At 43.1% G+C, this 22,637-nt stretch overlaps 1 protein-coding gene across 2 annotated transcripts in view; it reads left to right on the top strand.

Moving 5' to 3' along the window:
• LOC143988804 (ephrin type-A receptor 3-like) overlaps positions 1 to 22,637 on the top strand; it is a 321,049-nt gene that overhangs the window by 249,910 nt on the left and 48,502 nt on the right. For both annotated transcript variants that reach the window (XM_077488668.1, XM_077488667.1), the window contains one exon: positions 14,631 to 14,692. In XM_077488668.1, the coding sequence (XP_077344794.1) occupies positions 14,631 to 14,692 (62 nt within the window). The remainder of the gene's footprint in view (positions 1 to 14,630; positions 14,693 to 22,637) is intronic.

The raw sequence follows: 22,637 nt of genomic DNA, 5'->3' as shown, positions 1-22,637 counted from the left end.
AAAGATTTGTATTGCTGTCCACCCAGTTCTGAGATTTACACATCTCTACCACACAGTATAGCTCCATCTGGAAGGGCAGAAGATCTAAATCTTTTCTGCTACAGTTAAGTAACACTTGCATGTCTTGCCCCTCACCCAGCCTGTGGTTGTACTGTGAAAGGAGAAGCAACTCAAGCCTTTTTTATGTGCTCTCTTTATGCGGTATTAAACCCAAAATAAAAAATGTAATATATTGCAGCTTACCAATTATTATATGTGGTGGCATCATCAGTTTCCTTTTTTCTTATTTTTCCCTCTGTTTTCACTTAGTGATCTGGCTAGTAACACGTTTCCTGTACTAGGGTGCCCTCACTCTGGAAGAATGAGCACAGGGGACAACCTTTGGACAGCACCATTATATTAAGATGATGATAATGTTTATCTGCAGAAGTCGGTATATGTTTGTGCACAGTAGCGGCTGGTGTTTTTTTAGGAAGGCGGCAAACAACCCCCCCAAGTTGGCTGGTAGCAAACCCCCTAAAATACGCTCCCGCTTATTCGAGTCACCCCCACCCCCCCACCACCAGGGGTCTCACAGACGGTCGGTCATCCTGCCCGGGATTACCCCATCTATGTTACTGGTGGGTAGCGCTCCTACAGGCGGCGGACAGGTGGCGGGCAGGCAGCCCCTCCTCCTCAGCATCATTACGGCTACCGTCGCGCATCTCCTCCCTCCTCCTCCTAGGCATCCAATAGGATCACCTGTCCTTTCAGCCAATCGGGTGACGGGTCCTTCCTAATTGGCCGGAAGGAGGATCAGTGTGAGAATAGCGAATTTTTATTCGCTATTTTCATACAACTGGGTGGGCTCGAAACACAGTGCTCTGCTTCCAAAGCCCACCTCCTTGAATGTAGATCAGGGGGCCAGATGCATGGATGGGGAGACACGCCTGTATGCCACTAATGGACGGGCCACCACTGTTTGTGCATGTGGAAATCTGACGTGTACTTTGCAGCTCATAGCTTGGAATTCCTCATATGCATTCTGCACAGTGCAGTCCAGTGTATGCAGATCTGGGCGGTCTGTGGACGTCAAGGCATGTTGCATTAACATTACCGCTCATATTAATCATAGTTATATACTGTATGTAGGTAGTATGCACGTGCTTCTATACATCTACAGCCTGGTCCACAGTGTTTACTGAGATGCTGTAAATATGCTGTTCGAATCCTCTACTGAAATAGACAGATGTTTACCTTTTCCATTCCATTTGCAATTGTTAGTAAAACCTAAAGGATGGAAGAGCAGTAATTGCAAGATAAAACTAAAATTAAACTAACCTGGAGGAAGCAAAGACTGAATTATTCTTATTCCCTCAGAAACATGCCTGAAATCCAGCCACTTAATGTGAAAAATCTCTATAAAGCTAAAGTCAGTGCCCTGATTACATTGCTAATTGCTACAACATTCTATTTCATCATGTTATTGAATGTCATGTTAAAATTATCTGTAAATGCCATTTAAAACCACAACATAAGGGTTATTCATTATAAACAAAAACAGTGAATGCTAAGTATTTACTATTATTGTTAATTTTCTATATTATACTATACATTTTTGTAATACTTCTGACATGTTTTTCTGGAAATATATCAGTGGGCAAAGCATAAAAATGCAAATGTGATACAGACTTTAACCACTTCAGCCCCAGAAGAATTTACCCCCTTCCTGACCAGAGCACTTTTTGCGATTCGGCACTGCGTCGCTTTAACTGCCAATTGCGCGGTCGTGTGACGTGGCTCCCAAACAAAATTGACGTCCTTTTTTTCCCCACAAATACAGCTTTCTTTTGGTGGTATTTGATCAACCCTGCATTTTTTGCGCTATAAAAAAAAAGGGCGACAATTTTGGAAAAAAAACACATTATTTGTTTACATTTTGCAATAATAAATATCCTCCAAAAATATATATATAAAAAAAATAGTTTTCCTCAGTTTAGGCTGATACGTATTCTTCTACATATTTTTGGTTACAAAAAAATCACAATAAGCATTTATTGATTAGTTTGCGCAAACATTATAGCGTTTACAATATAGGGGATAGTTTTATGGCATTTTTATTATTTTTTTTTTACTAGTAATGGCGGCGATCAGCAATTTTTATCATGACTACGACATTATGGTGGACACATCGGAAATTTTTGACACATTTTTGGGACCATTGTCATTTATACAGCAATCAGTGCTATACAAATGCACTGATTCCTGTGTAAATGACACTGGCAGTGAAGGGGTTAACCACTAGGGGGCAGTGTAAGGGTTAAGTGTGTCCTGGGGTGTGTTTCTAACTGTGGTGGGGCGTGACTACATGTGACATGTCACTTGTTTACATTAGCATCTCACATTCTTCCTCCCCGTGAAGCGATTGCGGTTATCCCTGCGGCGATCAAGTCCGCGGGACCCACGACACGACTCACGGAGCTTGCCACGGGTGTGCGTGCACAACCGCTGGCCACCTCTTAAAGGGCCACGTACAGATATGTGATTCTGCCTCTACAAGACCTTCTGCCAACGTATATTGCCATGAGGCAGTCGGCAAGCGATTAAAGTGGTTGTAAACCCTCCCACACAACTTTACTGTATTGAAATCCTCATAAAAACACAAATCATTACTGCTTGTAGCTGTCTCCTTACCTGTTTCATTTTGCTGTAATCCATCCCATTTTGTTTAATGACATCACAGGCGCTTCCCTTCCCTTAATTCACGGCACACTCTGTGTGTAGTTCATCTATTGAGAGGGTCCTGTGAATTGGATTTCCTCTTCCAGCACCATAGCTGTTAAACCACGTGACACTGCAGAGTGTTTCCCAGCATCCTGGAACTCCCCGTGTGACCGCGTGACGTCACATGGGGAGTAAACCTTCTGTATCCTAGCACGGCGATCAGCTGCAGCAAAACAAACAGGCATGCATATACCCAGAACGGGTATTTACCTGTTAATAAAGCACATAAATAATGCACCAGGTGGCGGTGCTCGGTTACCGCAGTAATGTCACATTGCGTATGCGCAAGGTTACGTTGAAGGAAAACATGAAAGGGCAGAAATTATATTCTACATGGGCTGAGAAAACCATACTGAAGATGGTGCCTCCTTATCCTGATAGACAAAATTTGTCAAAGTTAGAAAAAAAGTCAAGTAATCGGCAATTGTGTGCTATTAGACTATGTATTGTTTGTAAAGAGTGGTTAACCAATTAAATACAGGGCACCTATACACCTTCCTGCCCAGGACAATTTTGAGCTTTCATCGCTGTCACACTTTGAATGACAATTGTGCTAAATTAACTTTTAACAAACAAAATTTTTATCATTTTGTTCCCACAAATAGAGCTTTCTTTTGGTGGTATTTGATCACCTCTGCCGTTTTTATTTTTTGCAAAAAAAAATGCCGTTTTTATTTTTTGCTACAAATAAAAAAAGACCAACAATTTTGAAAAAAATTGATTTTGCTTTTGTTTCAGGTATAAAATTGTGTAAATAAGTAAGTTTTCTCTTTCACTGATGGGCACTGATAAGGCGGCACTGATGGGCACTGTCAAAGTGGCACCGATGAGGTGGCACCAATGAGCGGGCACTGATATGCGGCACTGATGGGCACTGGTAGGTGGCACTGATGGGTGGCACTGATATGCAGCACTGATGGGCATTGATAGGTGGCACTGGTGGGCACTCATGGATGGCACAGGTGAGCACTGATGGGCACTGATAGGTGACACTGATGGGCACTGAAAGGCTGAAAAGATAGGTACTTATGGGTGCCACTGATAGGCGGCACTGCTGGGCACTAATAGGCGGCACTGCTGGGCACTGATAGGCAGCACTGCTGGGCACTAATGGGCATTGATACATGGCACTGATGGGCACTGATACACTGCACTGATATGAGGCACTGATGGGCATCCCTGGTGGCACTGGCAGTGGTAGGCAGTGTCTGTGGGCACTGATTGGCACTTTTTTTGTTTCATAAAGTTTTATTGATCAGGCAGATTATCAAGGTAGAGAAACATTGCAAGAAGAAATGAATATGATTAGAACACAATTTACAACAATAATCAAATAAAGTGTGGCAACACTTTAGACATCCTAACCTGACAAAACTCATTTCAGGGTGGTGACAAACTAATTTCAGGGAGGTGGCACAGCACTTCATGCCGTTCCCCCCCCCCCCCCCCCCTCCATTTAACACATCTAGAGGATGATCGAATGAAATGGAATCAGATTACACAGGTTTCATTCTTCTGAGAGATATTAAAGGAACACTCTAACCACCATGACCACTTCAGTGATTTGAAGTAATCAAGGTGGTAGGAGTCAGTATGTGGGATGGCATGAATATACTAAGCTGGTCTAATGATTGGCTTCTGTCTACACTGAGGGTTACACAGAGATCAGAATTTGGTTGTTTCCCTGCTAAACTGAATTGAAATCTGTGTGTACCCAACTTTACCTAATTCCTTGCTTCATCTGGCATCTTCCAGCACTGACTGGTTCCCCACAGCGCCTGCATATGTTTTAATGATTATGGTCACAGAAAGAATAGAGTCTTTCACTTACCTGTTCCTGGAAACAGGTAAGTGAAAGACTCTATTCTCCCCCACCCTTCCCTCCCCCACACACCTCAAGATTGGATTTTTTTTTTTAATCCTGGAGTTGGGTTGTGTAATGGAACCAAATCCTTTGCTGTTATTGCTCAAATTCCTGAATATGTTAGTATTATACTGGGACTTTTCAGGTCACTTTAACCTGTCAAGTAAAATAACTTCAATGTTGTCACCTTCCAGCCACTGCTTGGACTGCTAAGGACATAAAGCATAGACGTGCCTTGCAGCATTGTCATTGCTAATTCCTGCCATCAACTGGCTTCTTCTTCAAATGAATTAGGCTAGCTGGGTCCAAGCTCTTAAAAACACATCCCTACCGGTGTTCATGGCAAATGAAGTTCTTGGGACAGCTTACCTAAAAGTAAAATGATAAAGCCCCCTACTTAGCCCAACAGTCTCTACTAAGAGGCGAGAGGCAACCTGAAAGAAAGATAGAACCGGAAAACAGCAAATGATTGCTTTTTTTCTGGCAGTTTGCACTTTTAGAGGGCTATTACTTATTTGACAAAAAAAATAAATCAAGGTTTTAGCTGGGCTATTTTTTTTATGGAAACAAATTTAAAAGGGTCGTGAATTGAAGTCTGATTGAAGCTTTTAGACTAATGAAGTTGTTCTGTTAGCTCACTATCCATTATACATCTCTACAATATCACCGTACTTTCTCGCTAAATTGGCCTTTGTTGATCACTGGATACACAGTTTATGTTCAGCTGGATTTCCAATGTAGTTTTACCAAACGTTTGTGTATAACAAACTGGCAATCAGAATATACAGTATGTGATTTAACAGCATTTAAAGTGGTTGTAAACCCACTTTGAAAAAACAAAACAAAAAAACTAACACCTGCTTAACAAAGGCATAGCATACTAGCTCATTATGTAAAACTCACATGAGATCGAAGCCCTTGCTGCATTGCCTGTACACAGCACAGGGCGGGGGCATCACTTCCGGAGGTTACTTCTGGGTATCGCAGCTCCGGTGTTGTAATTGGCCAGACCGTTGATGACGTCACTCCCGCACATGCGTGCGGGAGCCGCCGGTAACAGCGCCCTCACTGAATCAAGCGGCATGTACGTGCCATTGCTTCAGTTTGCTTCAGTGCGCATGTGCCAATGACGTTGGCACATGCAAATACAGGGGATATCTCCTAAACTGTGCAGGTTTAGGAGATATTCTGGGTAGCTATGGGTAAGCCTAATTATAGGCTTGCTTGTAGCAAAAAGTGGTCTGTGAGGGTTTACAACCACTTTAAAGTGATATCTGTTCCTGGCTTATGCCTATGTACAGTATATTGTAGTCAGGTTCCTATTCTTTTATGGGTTAGCAATCTTATGTCTTTGTTATAAGTTAAAAAAATGTAACTGCAGTGTTATAAAATGGCTAATCTTTCCTGTAAGTGTAAAAATTCATTACGAGCTGGCAATGAATGAAATTAGCTTATAACACACTTTCAGAGCACAGTCTGCAAGTGAGAAAATTACAGCAATGCCATATGAAATTCCTCTTATGCTTTTTAATGCTATCGGCGGTCCCTAATTTATGGAGACTATGCAAGAATTTAAAGATAAGTCCATGGAACTGCTTGCCCCTGTTTATTAGTAACCGTCAGCCAAAATCTAACACTTAACCAAACCCTGTAAATTACCATATATCATGCACCTTAACAGTTAACCTTTACGCTTAACGCAACCCTTAAAGCAGGGGTCTGAAACTGACGGCCCTCCAGCTGTTGCAAAACTACAAGTCTCATTAGGTATTGCAATGCTGACAGGTACAATCATGACTCCTACAGGCCAGAGGCATGATGAGACTTGTAGATTCGCAAAAGCTGGAGGGCCGCCAGTTTCAGACCCCTGAATCTAAAGCCAAACTTTTTTTTTTTTTGACAGTAATCGAAAATGAATATTATATTAGAGCAAAAGCTGTTTTTTTTTAATATTTTAGGCTGGGATCACACTAGTGCGATCACAGACATTGCATGTGATTCGCACTGCATTGCTGTGCAGATCACATGCAATGTTGTGCAATGACAATTCAGCCATACAAACTGTATGGCTGAAATCGCAAACTTATTCGCCACAAAATGGTGCAAGAGCCTTTTTTTGGCGTGCACTGGAATCGGACCGCATGGGTGTTCACAACCTATGCAATCCGATTCCTGCACCATTTTACAGTTTACTGCAATCTACGAACCGATCTGGGGGTGTCAATAACTTTACATTGACACCCGCAGCTGTTTGCAGGTGCGATGTGGGAACCCGCACAGAAATTACGCTGGTTCCCGCATCGCACAAGTGTATATCCAGATTTAATAGACTTTTTTATATTTAAAGTGATTGTACAGTCTTGTTTAAAAAAATAAAAAATAACAAACATGTTATACTTACCACTTCTGTGCAGTTGGTTTTGCACAGAGCAGCCCAGATCCTCCTCTTCTCAGGTCCCTCTTGGCTGCTCCTGGCCCCTCTATCCTATCGAGTGCCCCTACAGTCAGCAGCTTCATATGGGGGCACTGAACCTGAGTCACAGCTCTGTGTGTCCATTCTGACACGGAGAACCAACCTGACCCCGCCTCCTTTATCCCCTGATTGGCAGACTGACTTTTATTGACAGACACAGGATCCAATGGCGCTGCTGCTGTGTCTCAGGCAATCAAACCTTCCTCTTCACAAGTACAGCAGCAATAGCAAAAATAAATGTTTAAAGCTGTACTAAACCGCCACAAAAATAAAAAAGGGCCCCCTGCAGTGGTAGTTCCTGCTGTTCCCGGAGTTGATGTCTGTCTCCTGCTGAGGAGGGGGAGTGGTGTTGGTTCCCCCCCCCCCCAAATTATCGAGCACCAGCTGCCACTGCGTTTGGTAAATTACTCTGGGTTTCCTAAACAGAGAGCACAACAGTAGCTTTCAGAATGCATCTCTTTAACCACATGCCGACCAGCCACCACAGTTGTACTGAGGCAGCATGGCTCGGCTGCGCGAATCACCGTTATGCTACATCGGTAGCATAAACGGCCACCAGAGGCATGCACGCGACCCCCCTCGCTCCCTGAGCCGATGTAAGTGCCCTGCGGTCTCGATCGCTGCCGGGCTCGCGCAATCGCTTGGGGCACACTGAGAACCGGCAGCTGTATGTGTAAACACACAGTTTCTGGTTCTCTGAGCAGTGAACAGACAGATCTTTTTTTTATATATTTTTGGGGGATATTTATTGTAGCAAAAAGTTAAAAATGCGTTTTTTTTCAAAATTGACGCTCTTTTTTTGTTTATAGCGCAAAAAATAAAAACCGCAGAGATTATCAATTACCACCAAAATAAAGCTCTATTTGTGGGAAAAAGGATGTCAATTTTGTTTGGGAGCCACGTCGCACGACTGCGCAATTGTCAGTTAAAGCGACGCAGTGCCAAATCGCAAAAACTGGTCTGGTCTTTGGCAAGCCAAATGGTTCGGGGCTTAAGTGGTTAACTTAAACTCAGTACCGACCTGTACAGAACAGGAAGGGACACCTATCGGTCTGATGCTGCATCTGTCCCTGGCGTCTCTGCACTGAGAACTGAATGATGGCTCGGTTCTCTCACCACCCCGAGCAGAGAGATGCTGACTGTCAGTCAGCATCTCTCCTGCACTGCTCCTCCATGCTCATTGGAGCGATGAGCGGTGGAGGGGCAGGGAGTGGACGTCTCAGTGTCTCTGCAGCTCACTGAGAGGCTGAGACAGCCATCAGTCAAGGCAGCTGGGGGATCCAGACTTGGAAGTCATGATGACGCACGGCCTCAACTGATAGCAGTGACATCAGCGGAGAGCGGACTTCAGACTTCAGACTGCTCTCCGCTAAAAACGAGTCACAGGAGTGCAAAACAAATTGCACTCCTGTGACCCTTAGGAGATGCCCAGCCTAAAAAGCTTAGGCCGGACTTCTCCTTTAGCCTCCCTGGCGGTATGATTCAGTCTGGAATAAGGTGCTGAAAGCGGTACAATTATTTTGCATGGAAATCTGGCTTTTATTTTGTAGTCCTGTAATTCTTAGGAATAACGCTCTGAAATCTCTTCAAACCAGAGTCTAGCGGACATCCCGGGTATGATAAAGTTTATAATATAATAAAGAATAATAAAAATTATTCAATAATGTAATCAAATCCAAAAAAAACTGAAAAAGGGACATGTTTTGGTTGCTATGGACAATCTCCAATTTCCAAGCAGTAAAAAACAGTATTTATAATATAAAAGTGCATGCAGGGCATTGCACAAACCACTAGGGACAAAGGGGGTGTGTATTTTTTACTACAGCACTGTAATCTGTAAGATTACAGTGCTGTGTGTGTTTTGTGTGTTTTTACTTTTTTGAATTTGGCGCCGATCTCCGCTCCCGTGCGTCGTAACGTCGCAGGGAACGGAGCTCGGTGGCGTTCGGCACTGTGAATCGAGCGCAGGACGGCTCGATCACACAGCGCGGCGGACATCGCTGGATCCAGGGGACAAGGTAAGTAACGATCCCTGTGTCCTCCCCTGCATCGAGCGGTGCAAACCCGAGTCTGGCTCGGGGTTACCGCTATTGTAATGAAAATCCCAACCCGAGCCAGACTCGGGATTACCGCTAGGGAGGTTAAAGGGATTGTAAAGTGAATTTTTTTTTTTTTAAATAACAAACATGTTATACTTACCTCCACTGTGCAGCTCATTTTGCACAGAGTGGCCCCGAACCTGCTCTTCTGGGGTCCCTCGGCGGCTGTCTCTGCTTCCTCCCGCAGGTGCTTCTCACGTTCATGCGAGCTCCCTCGCATGGTGAGAAGCATCTGCGGGCGCGCTCCCGTGAAACAGCCGGCGGCTATAGCCGCTCGCTGTATCGCACGGCCCCGCCCCCCAGTGCTCCGTGTCAGTGGATGTGATTGACAGCAGCGCGAGCCAATGGCTGCGCTGCTTTCCATCCATCCACTCCAGCCAATCAGCGGCCAGGCTGAACGGTGGAAAGGACGTTGGGGGACGAGCGCAGGACTTTCGAGGGGTGAGGTAAGTAAAACGGGGGGGGGGGGGCGGCACTGTCAGATGTTTTTTCACCTTTTCACTTTTTTGGTTAAACTGGATGGACTTGTGTCTTTTTTCAACCTGACTAACTATGTAACTATGTAACCTTAATGCATAGAATGCATTAAGGTGAAAAAACATTTACCTTTACAACCCCTTTAAGTTAAAATCTGGGGGACTAAGAACATTTTCTGACAGTACTATTTGTAAACTGGGAAGTTATGCAAAACAAAACCCTTAGGGCCCATTCACATCATATATATTGGGATGCATTGTTTAATGCATTCCCACAGCTTGGATACTAGAAATTTTGTGCTTCACAAATAAGTTAGTTCATATCATGCACCATTTTTATTTGCACTGAAAAAAGCACAACATGCTCTACTTTTTTTGAGCACAATCAATGCTGATGTTAATGCCTGTCAACACAATGCAGAGCGTGTTAACTGTTACATCAAATGAAAACTAAAACGAAATAAAGTATATTTAAGTGAATAAAAATGCAATGTGAAAAATCGCTTTTCAGCGTGTGAAGAAAACCACAATGATGTGAATAAGCCCTTATATCACCTCACATGAAGCTTTTGCTGCCACAGGAGTGGTGCTTCTCCGTTGTGCAGTCCTGCTTATACAAATATGTCCAAAAATTGTTGCTGTCTAAAAAAAGGAGATTTAAGCAGGAAGACTTCTTGATCTAGTAGTTCTAAAGGTTCAACGTTTACATGCTATGCTTTAGATTAAAAAAAACATGCCAGTATCAACTCCCACCAGCACCCCCCACCTCCACCAAATACTTACCTTGCTCCTCTTTCAATCCAGAACTGTGCCCAAAAGCAGCATCACTGCTCCCATTCTCTCTCTCCTCACAGGACTCAAAGGCAGCAACACGAGCCATTGGCTCCTGCTGCTGTCAATCAAATCCTGTGGGGAGGGAGCAGGGGGTTGGCTGACTCACACAGAGCCTGGCTTGGAAATGAGCCCACAAGTATGCCCACATAGCAAACGCTTGGTATGAGGGTAGACACAGAAAAGGAAGAGCCAAGAGCACCAGTGGGGGACCAGGGAAAAGGAGGTTCGGGGTCACTCTGTGCAATACTATTGCCCCGGACAGGTGAGTATAACATGTTATTTGAATTTTAGTGCCTTTTATAATGCTTTAAATATGAACAACTTCTTTTCATCACAACATTTTTGTATTAAAAAGCTGCAGTGAGGAAAACAAGGAATGCCTTTCCCTTCCTCATTCTAAAAATGCTATAGTTGCCTACTTCCTTTGCCTTCAATATGAGGGGGATGATTTACTAAAGACAAATAAGATTGTTCACTTTGCAAGGGAAGTTGCACTTTGTAAGAATTTGCTTCAGAGCATTTTAGTGAATTTGGTGAATTTGGTGAAGCTCTCCGAACATCCATCATCCAATTACGTGCAAATAAAGATGCTGTATTTTTTATTTTCCCTGCACGTGATTGTCTATTCTTCGCAACATGAAATGACACCGCTTTCACTAAGCTCTGGAAGACATTCTCTTGAAAAATGCAACTTCCCTTGCAAAGTGAAAAGCCTATTTACTTTAGTAAATAACATCAGAACATCAGTGCAATGTTTCATTCTTGTTTCACATCAAGTCCTGAAGCCACTAGGTCACTATGGCAGATATGGATCTAGTATTTACAGAATCAACTGTCAACTCTAGCAGTCTCTATACTTCACTACATGTTCCCTTTAAAAGGTTTGCTAATTTTAAAACTTCAGCATTCTTTAAATGTAAAAGTACATATCCAGGTTAACAGTTTGATGAAGGGTTAGGTAATTGGATATGTAAATGAACCTTTATCATGCACAGTGATTGCACAGACTAATGAGGGTGTCTATCTTGGTATCTGTTTTACAATTAGTGGGGGAAATCTATACCCAATGATTGTCTGAACCTAATGTCAGTAATTAGACCCTCAGCTTGATGGGAATCATTAAAAGAAGCATCTTACTGCAGAGCTGATGTGCTACTAAAATCTTAAGCGTTATTCACACAAAGCACATAACCATTAGCCATCTTTCCATCTGTTCGGGACGCTGCTGGGAAGTGGCTGATCAATTAACAGGTATTGCTACTTTCGCACATACAGTGTTGCCTATAAGCTAGCAAATGCCTTGCTTTTGTCCATGCAGATGAATCTTCCAGTGCAAGAAATTTAGCCATTGCACAACCCTGCTTAGTGTCATACACTTTGTGGACAATAGGGTTGATTTAAATTATGTAAAGGATATTGCCCAGCTGTTATTATACCTTAGCCACAAGGAAATATTGTGTATATTTTGACATTTTATGGTTGAATGAATGAATGAATGAAACACTTGTATAGCACACAATGCGAACTGAATCGCCTCTTGTCGCACAGATGTGTTTAAAGTGCCCATAGAAATTAGATGGCTATTTTCCTGTCAATCAGTTTGACTGGGCACGGATTTGTATGATTTATGGGCAGCAGTCATAACTTGCACCAGATACTGTCCATACAAGAAGGCATTGTGACAATAATGGATTGGCAACCTTGTTATGAAATCAGTCATAGGAAATGCTATATGAAAGGCATGTTAGGGTGAAGCACATTTTATGACCCTCCCCTACCCCTTGATAACTGCTCTGCTAGCAGCAGACACCCCTGACCCAATTATTTCTAGGGATTGGGTTGATGTATGATTTAGTATTTTAGAGTGATCACATTCCTGCTTAAGGATGAGCTCAGGCGTGTTTGCATGGTCCACGTGCAGAGCCCGCCAGGAAGTGGGCGCAGCGCTGCGCTAATCACAGGCAGTGAGACATTGCCCGATCTCTGCAGTCGCGCATTGGGGCAATGTCTCACTGCCTGTGATTAGCGCAGCGCTGTGCCGACTTCCTGGCGGGCTCTGCACGTGGACCATTCGAACACGCCTGAGCTCATCCTTATTCCTGCTACTCTCCTGCATTCTCAAAAGTTAGCAGACAAAAATTACCCATTTAGAACTCCGATCATGTCCAAACATCATCTCAAGTTTATGGCTAACTTAAAAAGCCCAAATTAAGTCTTACATCTTTTATCCCTGTATAGTCCTATATCTCCACATGTTATAAGTTGTGCCTTTTTTTCTTAGAAATGCCTTAAATTACTTTTTTATGACACTAATAATGCTGCTGTCTGTGCTCCCACTCAATTTTTTCTATGCTGACATACAGTAACAGCTACATTCCTCATCACAAGTCACAAAACACAGGCACACCACATTGCATAGATCACACTGTTTATTCAAAAGGCAAATAAAATAATCTAAATGATACACTCACAAAGAATCATGAACACAAATTTGCATGAAACAATCATCCATGACCAACATATCCTAGAGGATCCTACAAAATGCTGGCAAAGAGTAGAAAATTATTGTATTAAAACCTTAAACCAGCATTCCAGGAAGGTGAGGAGCAATGGCTTGAAACTGCTCTCTGTGGACTGTGCTTGATTGAATACATACCACAGTTTCAGGGTCATGCCCATTCATCAGAGTCCAGAGATCTACTAGATTGGTTGACAACTGAATAGTGGCTGGCAAATAAAATAATCTAAATGATACAGTCACAAAGAATCCTGAACACATGCACCTGCACCAATCATGCATGTTCAACAGAACTGTGAGGATCCTACAAAATACAGGCAAAGAGTGGTGAAATTGTGTAGTAAAACCTCAGTGTCCTAGGATGCATCACTAGTGGGATCACCAGCAGGAGAAAGGAGGTTCTGATTCTCCTACCGTATATAGTTCTTTAGTGAAACCTCATTTAGAATACCGTGTCCAGTTCTGGATATCTCACTTATTGGTAAAATAAAAGGGGTCCAGAGACAGACAACACAAATGGTGAATGGTTTGGGGTATAAAACATATCAGGAGAGACTTCATGAACTTAATATCTACAGTCTGGAGGAAAGAAAGGAAAGGTGAGACATGAGTGAAACCTTTAAATACATCAAGGGTGTGACTAAGGTTCAGGAGGGCCGGATTCTCAATATGAAAGCAAAATCAAGAACACAGGGACATGGCCTCCGGCTAGCAGGAGGAAAGTTCAAAACTAATTTTAAAAATGTATTATTTGACTGAAACAGTAGTTGATGCTGAGAATAGACTTCCAGCAGAGGTAGCGAGTCAGTCAACAGTAAAGTAGGTTCAAATGTGCCTGGGACAAACATCGATCTATATTCAGGCAAAAAATAAATAAATAATGGGGCAGACTCAATAGACCACCTGTTATTTTTTTCTTGAAATCACTTTATATGTTTCTAAAATATATATACTGCCATATTTCTTGGAGTGTGCTGTGATGTGATGTATTTTATGTGTTCTGTTGCAGCCATGTTATAAAGGCTGAAAGTTGTTTACCTTATGCATTCTATACATGAAGGTAAAAAATCTTCTGTGTGCTGCTCCCCCCACAGCCCTCCATAATACTCACCTGAACCCCCTCTCAATCCAGCGATGTGCACAAGAGCCTCAGCTGTCCCTGGACTCCTTCTCCTCATTGGCTGAGACAGTAGCTGGAGTGATTGGCTCTCTCTGCTGTCATTTACAGTCAGTGCACCAATGAGGAGAGAGCTGGGGCTCTATGTGTGTTATGGACGCTTAAGGCAGGTCTCGGGAGCAGGCACACACACCAGTGACCCCATAACAAGCAGTTTGCTATTGGGGGTACTGGTCAAGGGGAAGGGGTGGCAGGGGACCTGAGAATAAGAGGATCGGGGCTGCTCTGTGCAAAACCATTGTACAGAGCAGGTAAGTATAAAAAAAAATTTGTTTTAAGCCAAACCTTTAATACCACTTTAAAATGTAACCACTTTACCTTCCAAACCATTTAGACTGATGCCATTAGTCTGGATAGAAAATTATGTTGTATGGTGCAGAGATAGTAACATAACAACCATTTGAATATTTATCTTATACTTTACAGGCAAACCGGTCATGATAATTACAGAATACATGGAAAACGGTTCCTTAGATTCCTTTCTAAAGGTAAGACGCAAATACAGTTTATGTGATTTTTAGTTATGTCCATGGGTACTGAACTCCACTCATGTCTACTTCTACATCTCAACAAAATGACAGGTTTATTTCATTGTGCTGCACACGTGGATATTGAAGACCTTTTTGTGGAGCATTTACTCTTCCAAGTCTGTTCTAGTCATAAAGTAACAGAGCCTGTACCCAGCCAGGCAAAGCTCTCCAATTATGGCCAAGAAATCTGTGGTTACAGATATTTCAGTTTGCATCACAGATAATCCTTTGTAGTAACCAGCTTTAGCTGCTGCTTAAATGGCAGTAAATGAGTGATGGTATAGCAAATTGCTGTAGTGACTGGCCCTAATATAAGCTAGCCATTCTTCATTCATTGCCCTCAAAGAAAAACTGCCTCATGAGCCACAAAAATAAATACATATTATGTTAAATAATTCAATCATTTGTTACAAAATACATTGATTTCATTTTAACCTAGGTTCAGATCTTTGCATGTCAGGAATGTATGCAAAATTGCACGCTTTCCTGACACTCAGAAAAATACACTGCCATTTACAAGATGCGTGGCAGTGCCATTGATTGTTAGTGACAACCCATGCAATGTAAGTTCACCTTACAGGTTTTTTGTAAAGGTGAACTTACACTTAAGGATGGGCCAAATGGACCCCTGTTCAGTTCGCACCAGAACTTTTGAACACCGCAAATGTTTGGACCCGAATAACGAACCCCATTAATATCAATGGGACAAAAAGCCGTCAAAAATACATTCCATTTTGAAGGCTTATATGCAAGTGATTGGGAATACAATGGTTAAAGGGCTCTGGGTCCTGCCCTGGGGGACATGTATCAATATAAAAAAAAAAAGTTTGTGAAAGACGTAATTTTTAAATGAGCAGTGATTTTTCTTACTTAAAGTATAAGCATAAAAATTAAAAATTCAATATAGTGCCTGGGGGTCCCCTTAGTCTACCTGTAAAGTGTCAGATCTGTACCATGTCTAGAATCTGCAGCAGCAATAATTGCATTTATAAAGCCAAAAAAAAATACATTTTCCCTGCAGGCTACCTTTATTTTGCTCAGTAACAGCTGGGGAGCCAGTGTGTATGATGAGGCCAGAATGTAGTGCACTGGGAACAAGATTTTTTTGATACATTCTGGTGTCAGTGGTGCCTTCCCACCATAACCCTATAGAGCAGTGATGGCAAACCTTGGCACCCCAGATTTTTTGGAACTACATTTCTCATGATGCTCAACTACACTGCAGAGTACATGAGCATCATGGGAAATGTAGTTCCAAAACATCTGGGGTGCCAAGGTTTGCTATCACTGCTATAGAGGTACTTTTGATGAAAGCAAGAATTGGCCTTGCTGTAAAAAATTGCAAACAGGTGCAGAAAAATTACTCTTTTGGGTGTCCGGGCGCCTTACCACCATAACCCTATAGAGGTCCTCTTGATAAAGGCAAAAAAAATTGAAATGATATGCACCTGTCAAACAGGTGCTGAAAATCTGGACTTTGGGTGTTAATTGTGCCCATGAAACCTATACCAAAAACATTCTTCCAGATGAAATGATTGAACACCCTCAAAGCTAGGCAGCCTCGAAATCCTGCAGAAATTCCACAGACTTAATCAGTGATATTGGCATCAGGGGCTTCAAAGCTGGTAATCCATGACTGATTCATTTTTATAAAAGTCAAACGGTCCACAGAGTCTGAGGACAGACGCGTTCTATGATCAGTAACGAAACCTCCTGCAGCACTGAATGAACGTTCTGAAAGCACGCTGGATGCAGGGCAGCCACAACTCAATAGCATACTGGGCAAGTTCTGTCCAGTGGTCTGTTCTCATGACCCAGTAAGTCAGTGGATCATCAGCTCTCCATCTCTGTTTTGGCCCCCAAGCTAATCGTCCACCATGGGATGCAGACTCTGCCGATGGGATGTGGAAGCTGACAGCCTGTCAGAAACAATAAATCAGACCGAGTCAGAATTACAGTTAAGTCACACTTGTTTAGTAATAAAATTAAATAGAACAAATGTAGTGAAAACATAGCCAAAATTCAGTAACAGGAACAGATAGTCAGACAAGCCAGAAAGTCAGGAAGCCAGGGAACAGCATAGTGGAACAGCAAGCAAGATCTGGAGCCAGAAGGAATGTCAGCCAAGCAAGTCTTTAACAGGAACGCAGGAGATAGTCTCTGTGATGTTGACCAAGGCGAAGGCAGAGATCATCCTGGCTGGATGGCTTAAGTAGACAGGACTGACAAGCAGGATATCATGAACAGGTGAGTCACTGTGGAGAGATAGGAACTGGCAATTAGCCGACAGCTGAGCGGCCAGCTCAGAGAAGGAAGGGCTGAGCCCAGCCCTGACACAGCCCTGGGCGGCGAGGACTAAAAAAATTCCAAAATGCCTCACTTAGGCAGACGCCTAACAGAAGAGTCAAAATAATGTTTTCCATGACACTTTAACCTACTGGAGTCAGGAAAAACATTCAATACAATCCTCTTTAAGACGTTCTCAAGATATTTTATCTTCTGCACTCTCTGTGGGGATGGGATGAGTTCTGAGAGCTTCCCCTCATAACGGTGGTCAAGGAGGGTGGCCATCCAGTAATCATTCTTCTCCTTTATGCCACGTATTCTTGGGTCCTTTCGCAGGCTTTGAAGTATGAGGTTGCCCATGCGCCTCAAATTTGCAGAGGCTGGGGAAGCAGAGTCCTCGGGGTCATTCAGGATGACAGCATCTGGAACTTCCTCCTCTCAGCCATGTGCTACTTTCAAGGGTCCTGGGGTTGGTAAGCCATCGCTTACAGATTGACGCATGTCTTCCTCTTCTTCGAAGCCTATGAAAGTGCCAGAATCCTCCTACTCCATCCTCCTCCCCTCTCTCCCCTCCTGTGTGTTCTGTGATATAGAAATGATGGTGTCTGGATAAAGTGGGCCTTAAGAGGAAAGGCAGTCCTCCTCTTCCCCCTGCTGCTCTGCCTCTAGTGCCCTGTCCATAATGCCACGCAGAGTCTGCTCCAGCAGGAACACAACAGGGATTGTGTCACTGATGCATGCACTGTCATGGCTCACCATACTTGTGGCCTCCTCAAATGGTGACAGTGCATGCATTCTTAATTATCAGCCATTGGCATGGGAAAAAAAGCAGAGGTGACCTGAGCCTGTCGTTGTGCCATATTCATATTCACACAGGTACTCGTTGATAGCCCTCTGCTGCATATATAGCCAATGCAGCATTGATAAAGTTGAGTATAACCTGGTGGGCATGTCACAAATCAGGCAGTTTACAGGCAGGTGGACTTCCCACTGAATTTCAGCCAACCGAGCACTGGCTGCCCATGACCGCCTAAAGTGGCTACAGACTCTTCTGGCCACCTTTAACACATCTTGCAACCCTGGGTTCGTATTTAGGAAAAGCTGCACCACTAAATTAAGGACATGTGCCAGGCATGGCACATGTGTGAACTCTCCCTGTCTAAGGGTGGACAGGAGGTTTGAGCCATTATCGCACACCACCATTCCTGGCTCCAGCTGGTGTGGTGTGAACCACCTCTAGGCCTGTCCCTGCAGAGCTGCAAGAATCTCTGCTCCGGGGTGGTTCCTGTTCCCTAAACACACTAGCTGAGGCACTGCATGACACCTTTTAGCCTGACAATGGGAATAGCTCTTTAAATGCTTAGGGGGTACCTGATGTTCATAGGACAATTCTGCAGAGGAGGGCATGGAGGTGGCAGAGGAGGAAGAGGAGAAGGAGGGGTAGAGCTCACAAGTCTGGCATCATCCCCACCAACTGTATGGAGACATGGGGGGCACAACAAGCTGCAGCACTGAGCTTAGTCCTGCATCCTTTCAAGTTGCAAGAAGCATTACCCAGTGTGCTGTGAACGAAATATATTATCCCTGTCCATGCTTGTTGGACCACGTGTCAGCAGTAAGGTGGATTTTATGGCTGACTGTCTTTCCCAATGATGCCAGAACATTCCCTTCCACGTGATGGTAGAGAGATGGAATGGCCTTTTGTGAAATGTAGTAGTGGCTGGGAACCTGCCATTGTTGTACAGCACATTGTCGGAATTCACGGAAGGGGGCAGAATCCACCAGGCTGAAAGGCAGTAGTTGGAGAGCCAACAGCTTTGACAAGCTTGCATTTAGACGCTGGACATGTAGGTGGCAGGGACTATATATTTTTTTTTCCGCTGCAGCAGATGGGGCAGCGAAATTTGCTGGCTACCGTCTACAGCTGGTGGTGTGCTACTGGCAGATGTGCTGCTAGGACACCCTGTGCTATACCATCATCTCTGTCAGTGGATGCTGCTGAGAGTTAATGACTCGGTATAGGAGGGGCAGACTGAAGTGGGTAGTGGATAAGGGGGAGGATGAGGAGGAAAAACAGATTTGTGCTCTTTTTGTGTGGCTTTTAGATGCTCTTGCCAACGGGCTGAAGTTAACCTTGGACATTAAATGCCTTGTTAAGCACGTGGTACCCAAATGATTGGTGTTTTTGCTACCTTTGATGTGCCTGAGACACATTTTGCAGATAGCAACAGTGGGATCTGCTGCAGATGTGTTGAAAAAGGCCCAGACAGCTGAGCTTTGGGGAGTGGGCTGGGAGATAACAGCTGCAGAATGTGATGGAATAGGGTGGCTGCTCTCTACTCTCCTGATGTCAGCCTCCTTGGGGTTGTGCCGCATCAACTTCAGTTTCCTCCTCTGCTCTGCTGGCACCCAAATCGCATCAGTGACCTCATCATCATCATCTCCATCACCTCCATCTTCATCATTACCACTAGAGACAACTTGGCAATACACTGCGGCTTGGGGAACATGAACCTCAGAACCAACATCTGAATCCAGCAATGGCTGGGCATCGTCAAGGAGCAAGTGACTGACGCTGTGGTCAAATAACTCCTCTATGGCTGATGTTGGGGCTGTGGCAGGAATAGATGTGGACAAGGAGGCAGATTTATCCCCTCTGGCAACTGCAGGGGACTGCACACTTATCTCTGCTTGTATAACAGAAGATGAGGAGGATGAGGAAGGTTTAGTAAGCCAGTCCACCACCTCCTCTGCATGCTGTGGCTGAATAGCACGGGCAAACTCACTAAACAGTGGAAGTGATGCCCTGTCTGAGGACTGACCACCACGTCCACCTTTACCTGTGGACACATTTGTTGCTGGCCCCCTTACACACTATGCAAAGCTGAATGATGGTCCTCCTCACTACACTATCCCTAGACTGACACAAAACGAATATTCTACACTGCCGATTGAAGAAAAATAGCACATTATAGCACACTAAATAACTAAAAGCACTGAACAGAGCCCTGTTCTATCTCTCTCTATGCCAAAATCACACTGAAAATGGCTGCCATTGAAAGAACACTTTTATACTGTGGGGTGGGAATGAGCCATGATTGGATAAAGTCATAATAACAGTGTCCAGTCATGACTCTGATAGTGCTCTGTGCCCTGATTGGCTGAAGCTTTCACTGCTTCAGCCAATCAGGGCTTGCAATGCACTACTCAGCGCCGCAATGCATTGTGGTCGGTTGGGGGGGCTGAATAGAGGCTCAAACGTCCCGTTTGATCGGCTGCTCACCGAGCATCCGAACAGCGAAAGTTCGACTCAAACTTATGCTTGGGCCGAACCGTTCGCCTTCTCTACAGCCATTTAAATTGTACAGTTTACACATCATTTCTTAGCACTAGGAGGCAGGGGGTGGGGAGCTGATGTCTCACACACACTGTACAGCTCAGAGAGGAGAGCTCTGTTTAAGGTGGGACCTGGTTGGAGTGAGGAGACACATCCCCCTTAACACAGCACACAGGGAAACATGCACAGCTAAGGCTGTCACTCACAGGTTGTGTATTGGAACTCCCCTCCTCTTCCCTCTCCATCTCCTGGAATCAGGAAAACCTTTTAGTGGTGAGCCATGCAAACAGAGGAACTAGCCAGAAGAGAGAAATTACACTTGGTGCTTGGGATTGAGGTTAGTACAAAATATGGAAAGATATGCTTTGTTCATTTTTCTATTCAGAAGTTTACAACCACTTTAATCATATCTGATTGGCTGTTATGGGTTACTCTTTTTTTATGCAGCCTTGCTAAATGCGCCCTTAAAAGTGGAATGAATGTTACACAACATAAGTATAGCTCTATTATTCATCATGTACTAAAAGGGAGAGCAGAACTCGGTTTTAATCAGGAACAATTACAGTTTTGAAGGACAAAAAAAATGACTGAAAGCTGCTGCGTCAGCATTTCAGCAGAGGCTTCATAATGCTAAGTATGCCCGAAATGAGTGCTTAATTACACACCTATTTTAGATGTTCTTTATGATAAAGTCTGGTTACATCGTTTGCATTTTAAAAGATGGGTGATCCCTTTCCATTTTTATCTTTGCGCCTCATGGATCACTGATCACAGTTGCATAAAATTTGCATTATATATACACTAAATACTTGTCTTATACACCAGATAAAGGCATTACTAATCTATAAAAGAAATGAGAGCATTTGCAGGCTAAAGGATAGATACTCTTTAACAAATCTATAATTTTGAGCTGAATGTTTTTTTAATCACTTCCGCCTTTTATTTTCTGTTTTTCTGTTTCTATTTTAACTAAACAGTATTCACATAGAAACCATAATTGAACTGAATTTATTTATGTTAATTTATTCAAATATTTTATCCTTATATTCGTAATTGAAATATTAATTTTGTATCCTGCTGACATATTCTGCAGAATTTAGCAAAGTACATAGATCTATTTAAAATTAGCCTCAGCCCCACAGGACAGTACATTCTAATTTCAGTTTCACAGTCATATACATACACATGAAAAGGACTTTTTTTTAAAGCTGAACTTCCAACACTTCCAGCCGGTTCAACCCCCTGACTTGTGCTCTGTCTCCTGCTGCAGTCACTCTAAGCTCAGCGATGCTGCGATGGAGGAAATAATGGATCACACATATGAAAGGGTTTGACGGTTTGCTCCTGTGATTAGCAACATCCTAGCAACTAGGCATGATGGAATGGTACTTAAATGGCCCCTTAGTACCCTTACCTATAGAAGCAATTTTTGATAAAGGTGAATTAACTCTTTTAAAAACAGTAGATACATGTACAGTATGCCACAATTTATTAATATATTTTGTCGCTTGATACAAAATGTATTTTATTATCACTAATCGCATGATAAGAATAGGCTGACGGATCAGCAGGATACACTGCACTTTGCAAACTAGTGGGTTGCAATCCAAAATCATAAAACAGCAGTACTTTACTTTCTACTTGTAATGATATGATTCTATATTGATCAATTGGGGAGAGCAACAAGGGTGGGACTTTACATGAAGTGCGTGAGTGCAATAAAGTAGAACTTGGTGAACAATTGAGAAAATGTATTGATTGGTTCATATAAATTAAATAATAAACAGACAGTATACATACAATATTATTAATTACATAGGAGAATAGATATGTACAATAAAGTAGAAATAATGAAACAACTATACATAATGATATGAACACAAAGACATTTCCACAGTACATTGATATTGATGTAAAACCATAAATATAAAGTAGTGCCTGCCTGACAAATAGCTCAGATAGCCAGTAGAGAAAACATTAATGAAAAATATGGAAAGTTACATAGAATTGGTAATGAACACAACATTTGGTATCTCAACGCGTTTCGTGGCTGAGGTACCACTCGTCAGGAGCAAGTGCGTGTCTTCTGCAAAGTGGTTAAAATGGAGGTGGCTGAATGTCGGTCGCCACCAGCCATTCAGAGGCACCCCCGGGAGCTGAGGTGGACAGGTCAGCGGAAGCAACACACAATGCATCATCCGGTCAGCATGAACTCAGGAGGCAAATCTAGTGAAAATCTAGTGAAAAAAATAAACACGAAAGAGGGAGAGTGTCATCATC

This window comes from Lithobates pipiens, unplaced genomic scaffold (genome assembly GCF_037356315.1).
Source record: "Lithobates pipiens isolate NorthernLeopardFrog02 unplaced genomic scaffold, aLitPip1_a1.2 Scaffold_18, whole genome shotgun sequence".
NCBI lineage: Eukaryota > Metazoa > Chordata > Amphibia > Anura > Ranidae > Lithobates > Lithobates pipiens.
The sequence above is the reverse complement of the archived record's forward strand: the minus strand, read 5'-3'. Positions and strand labels throughout refer to the sequence as shown.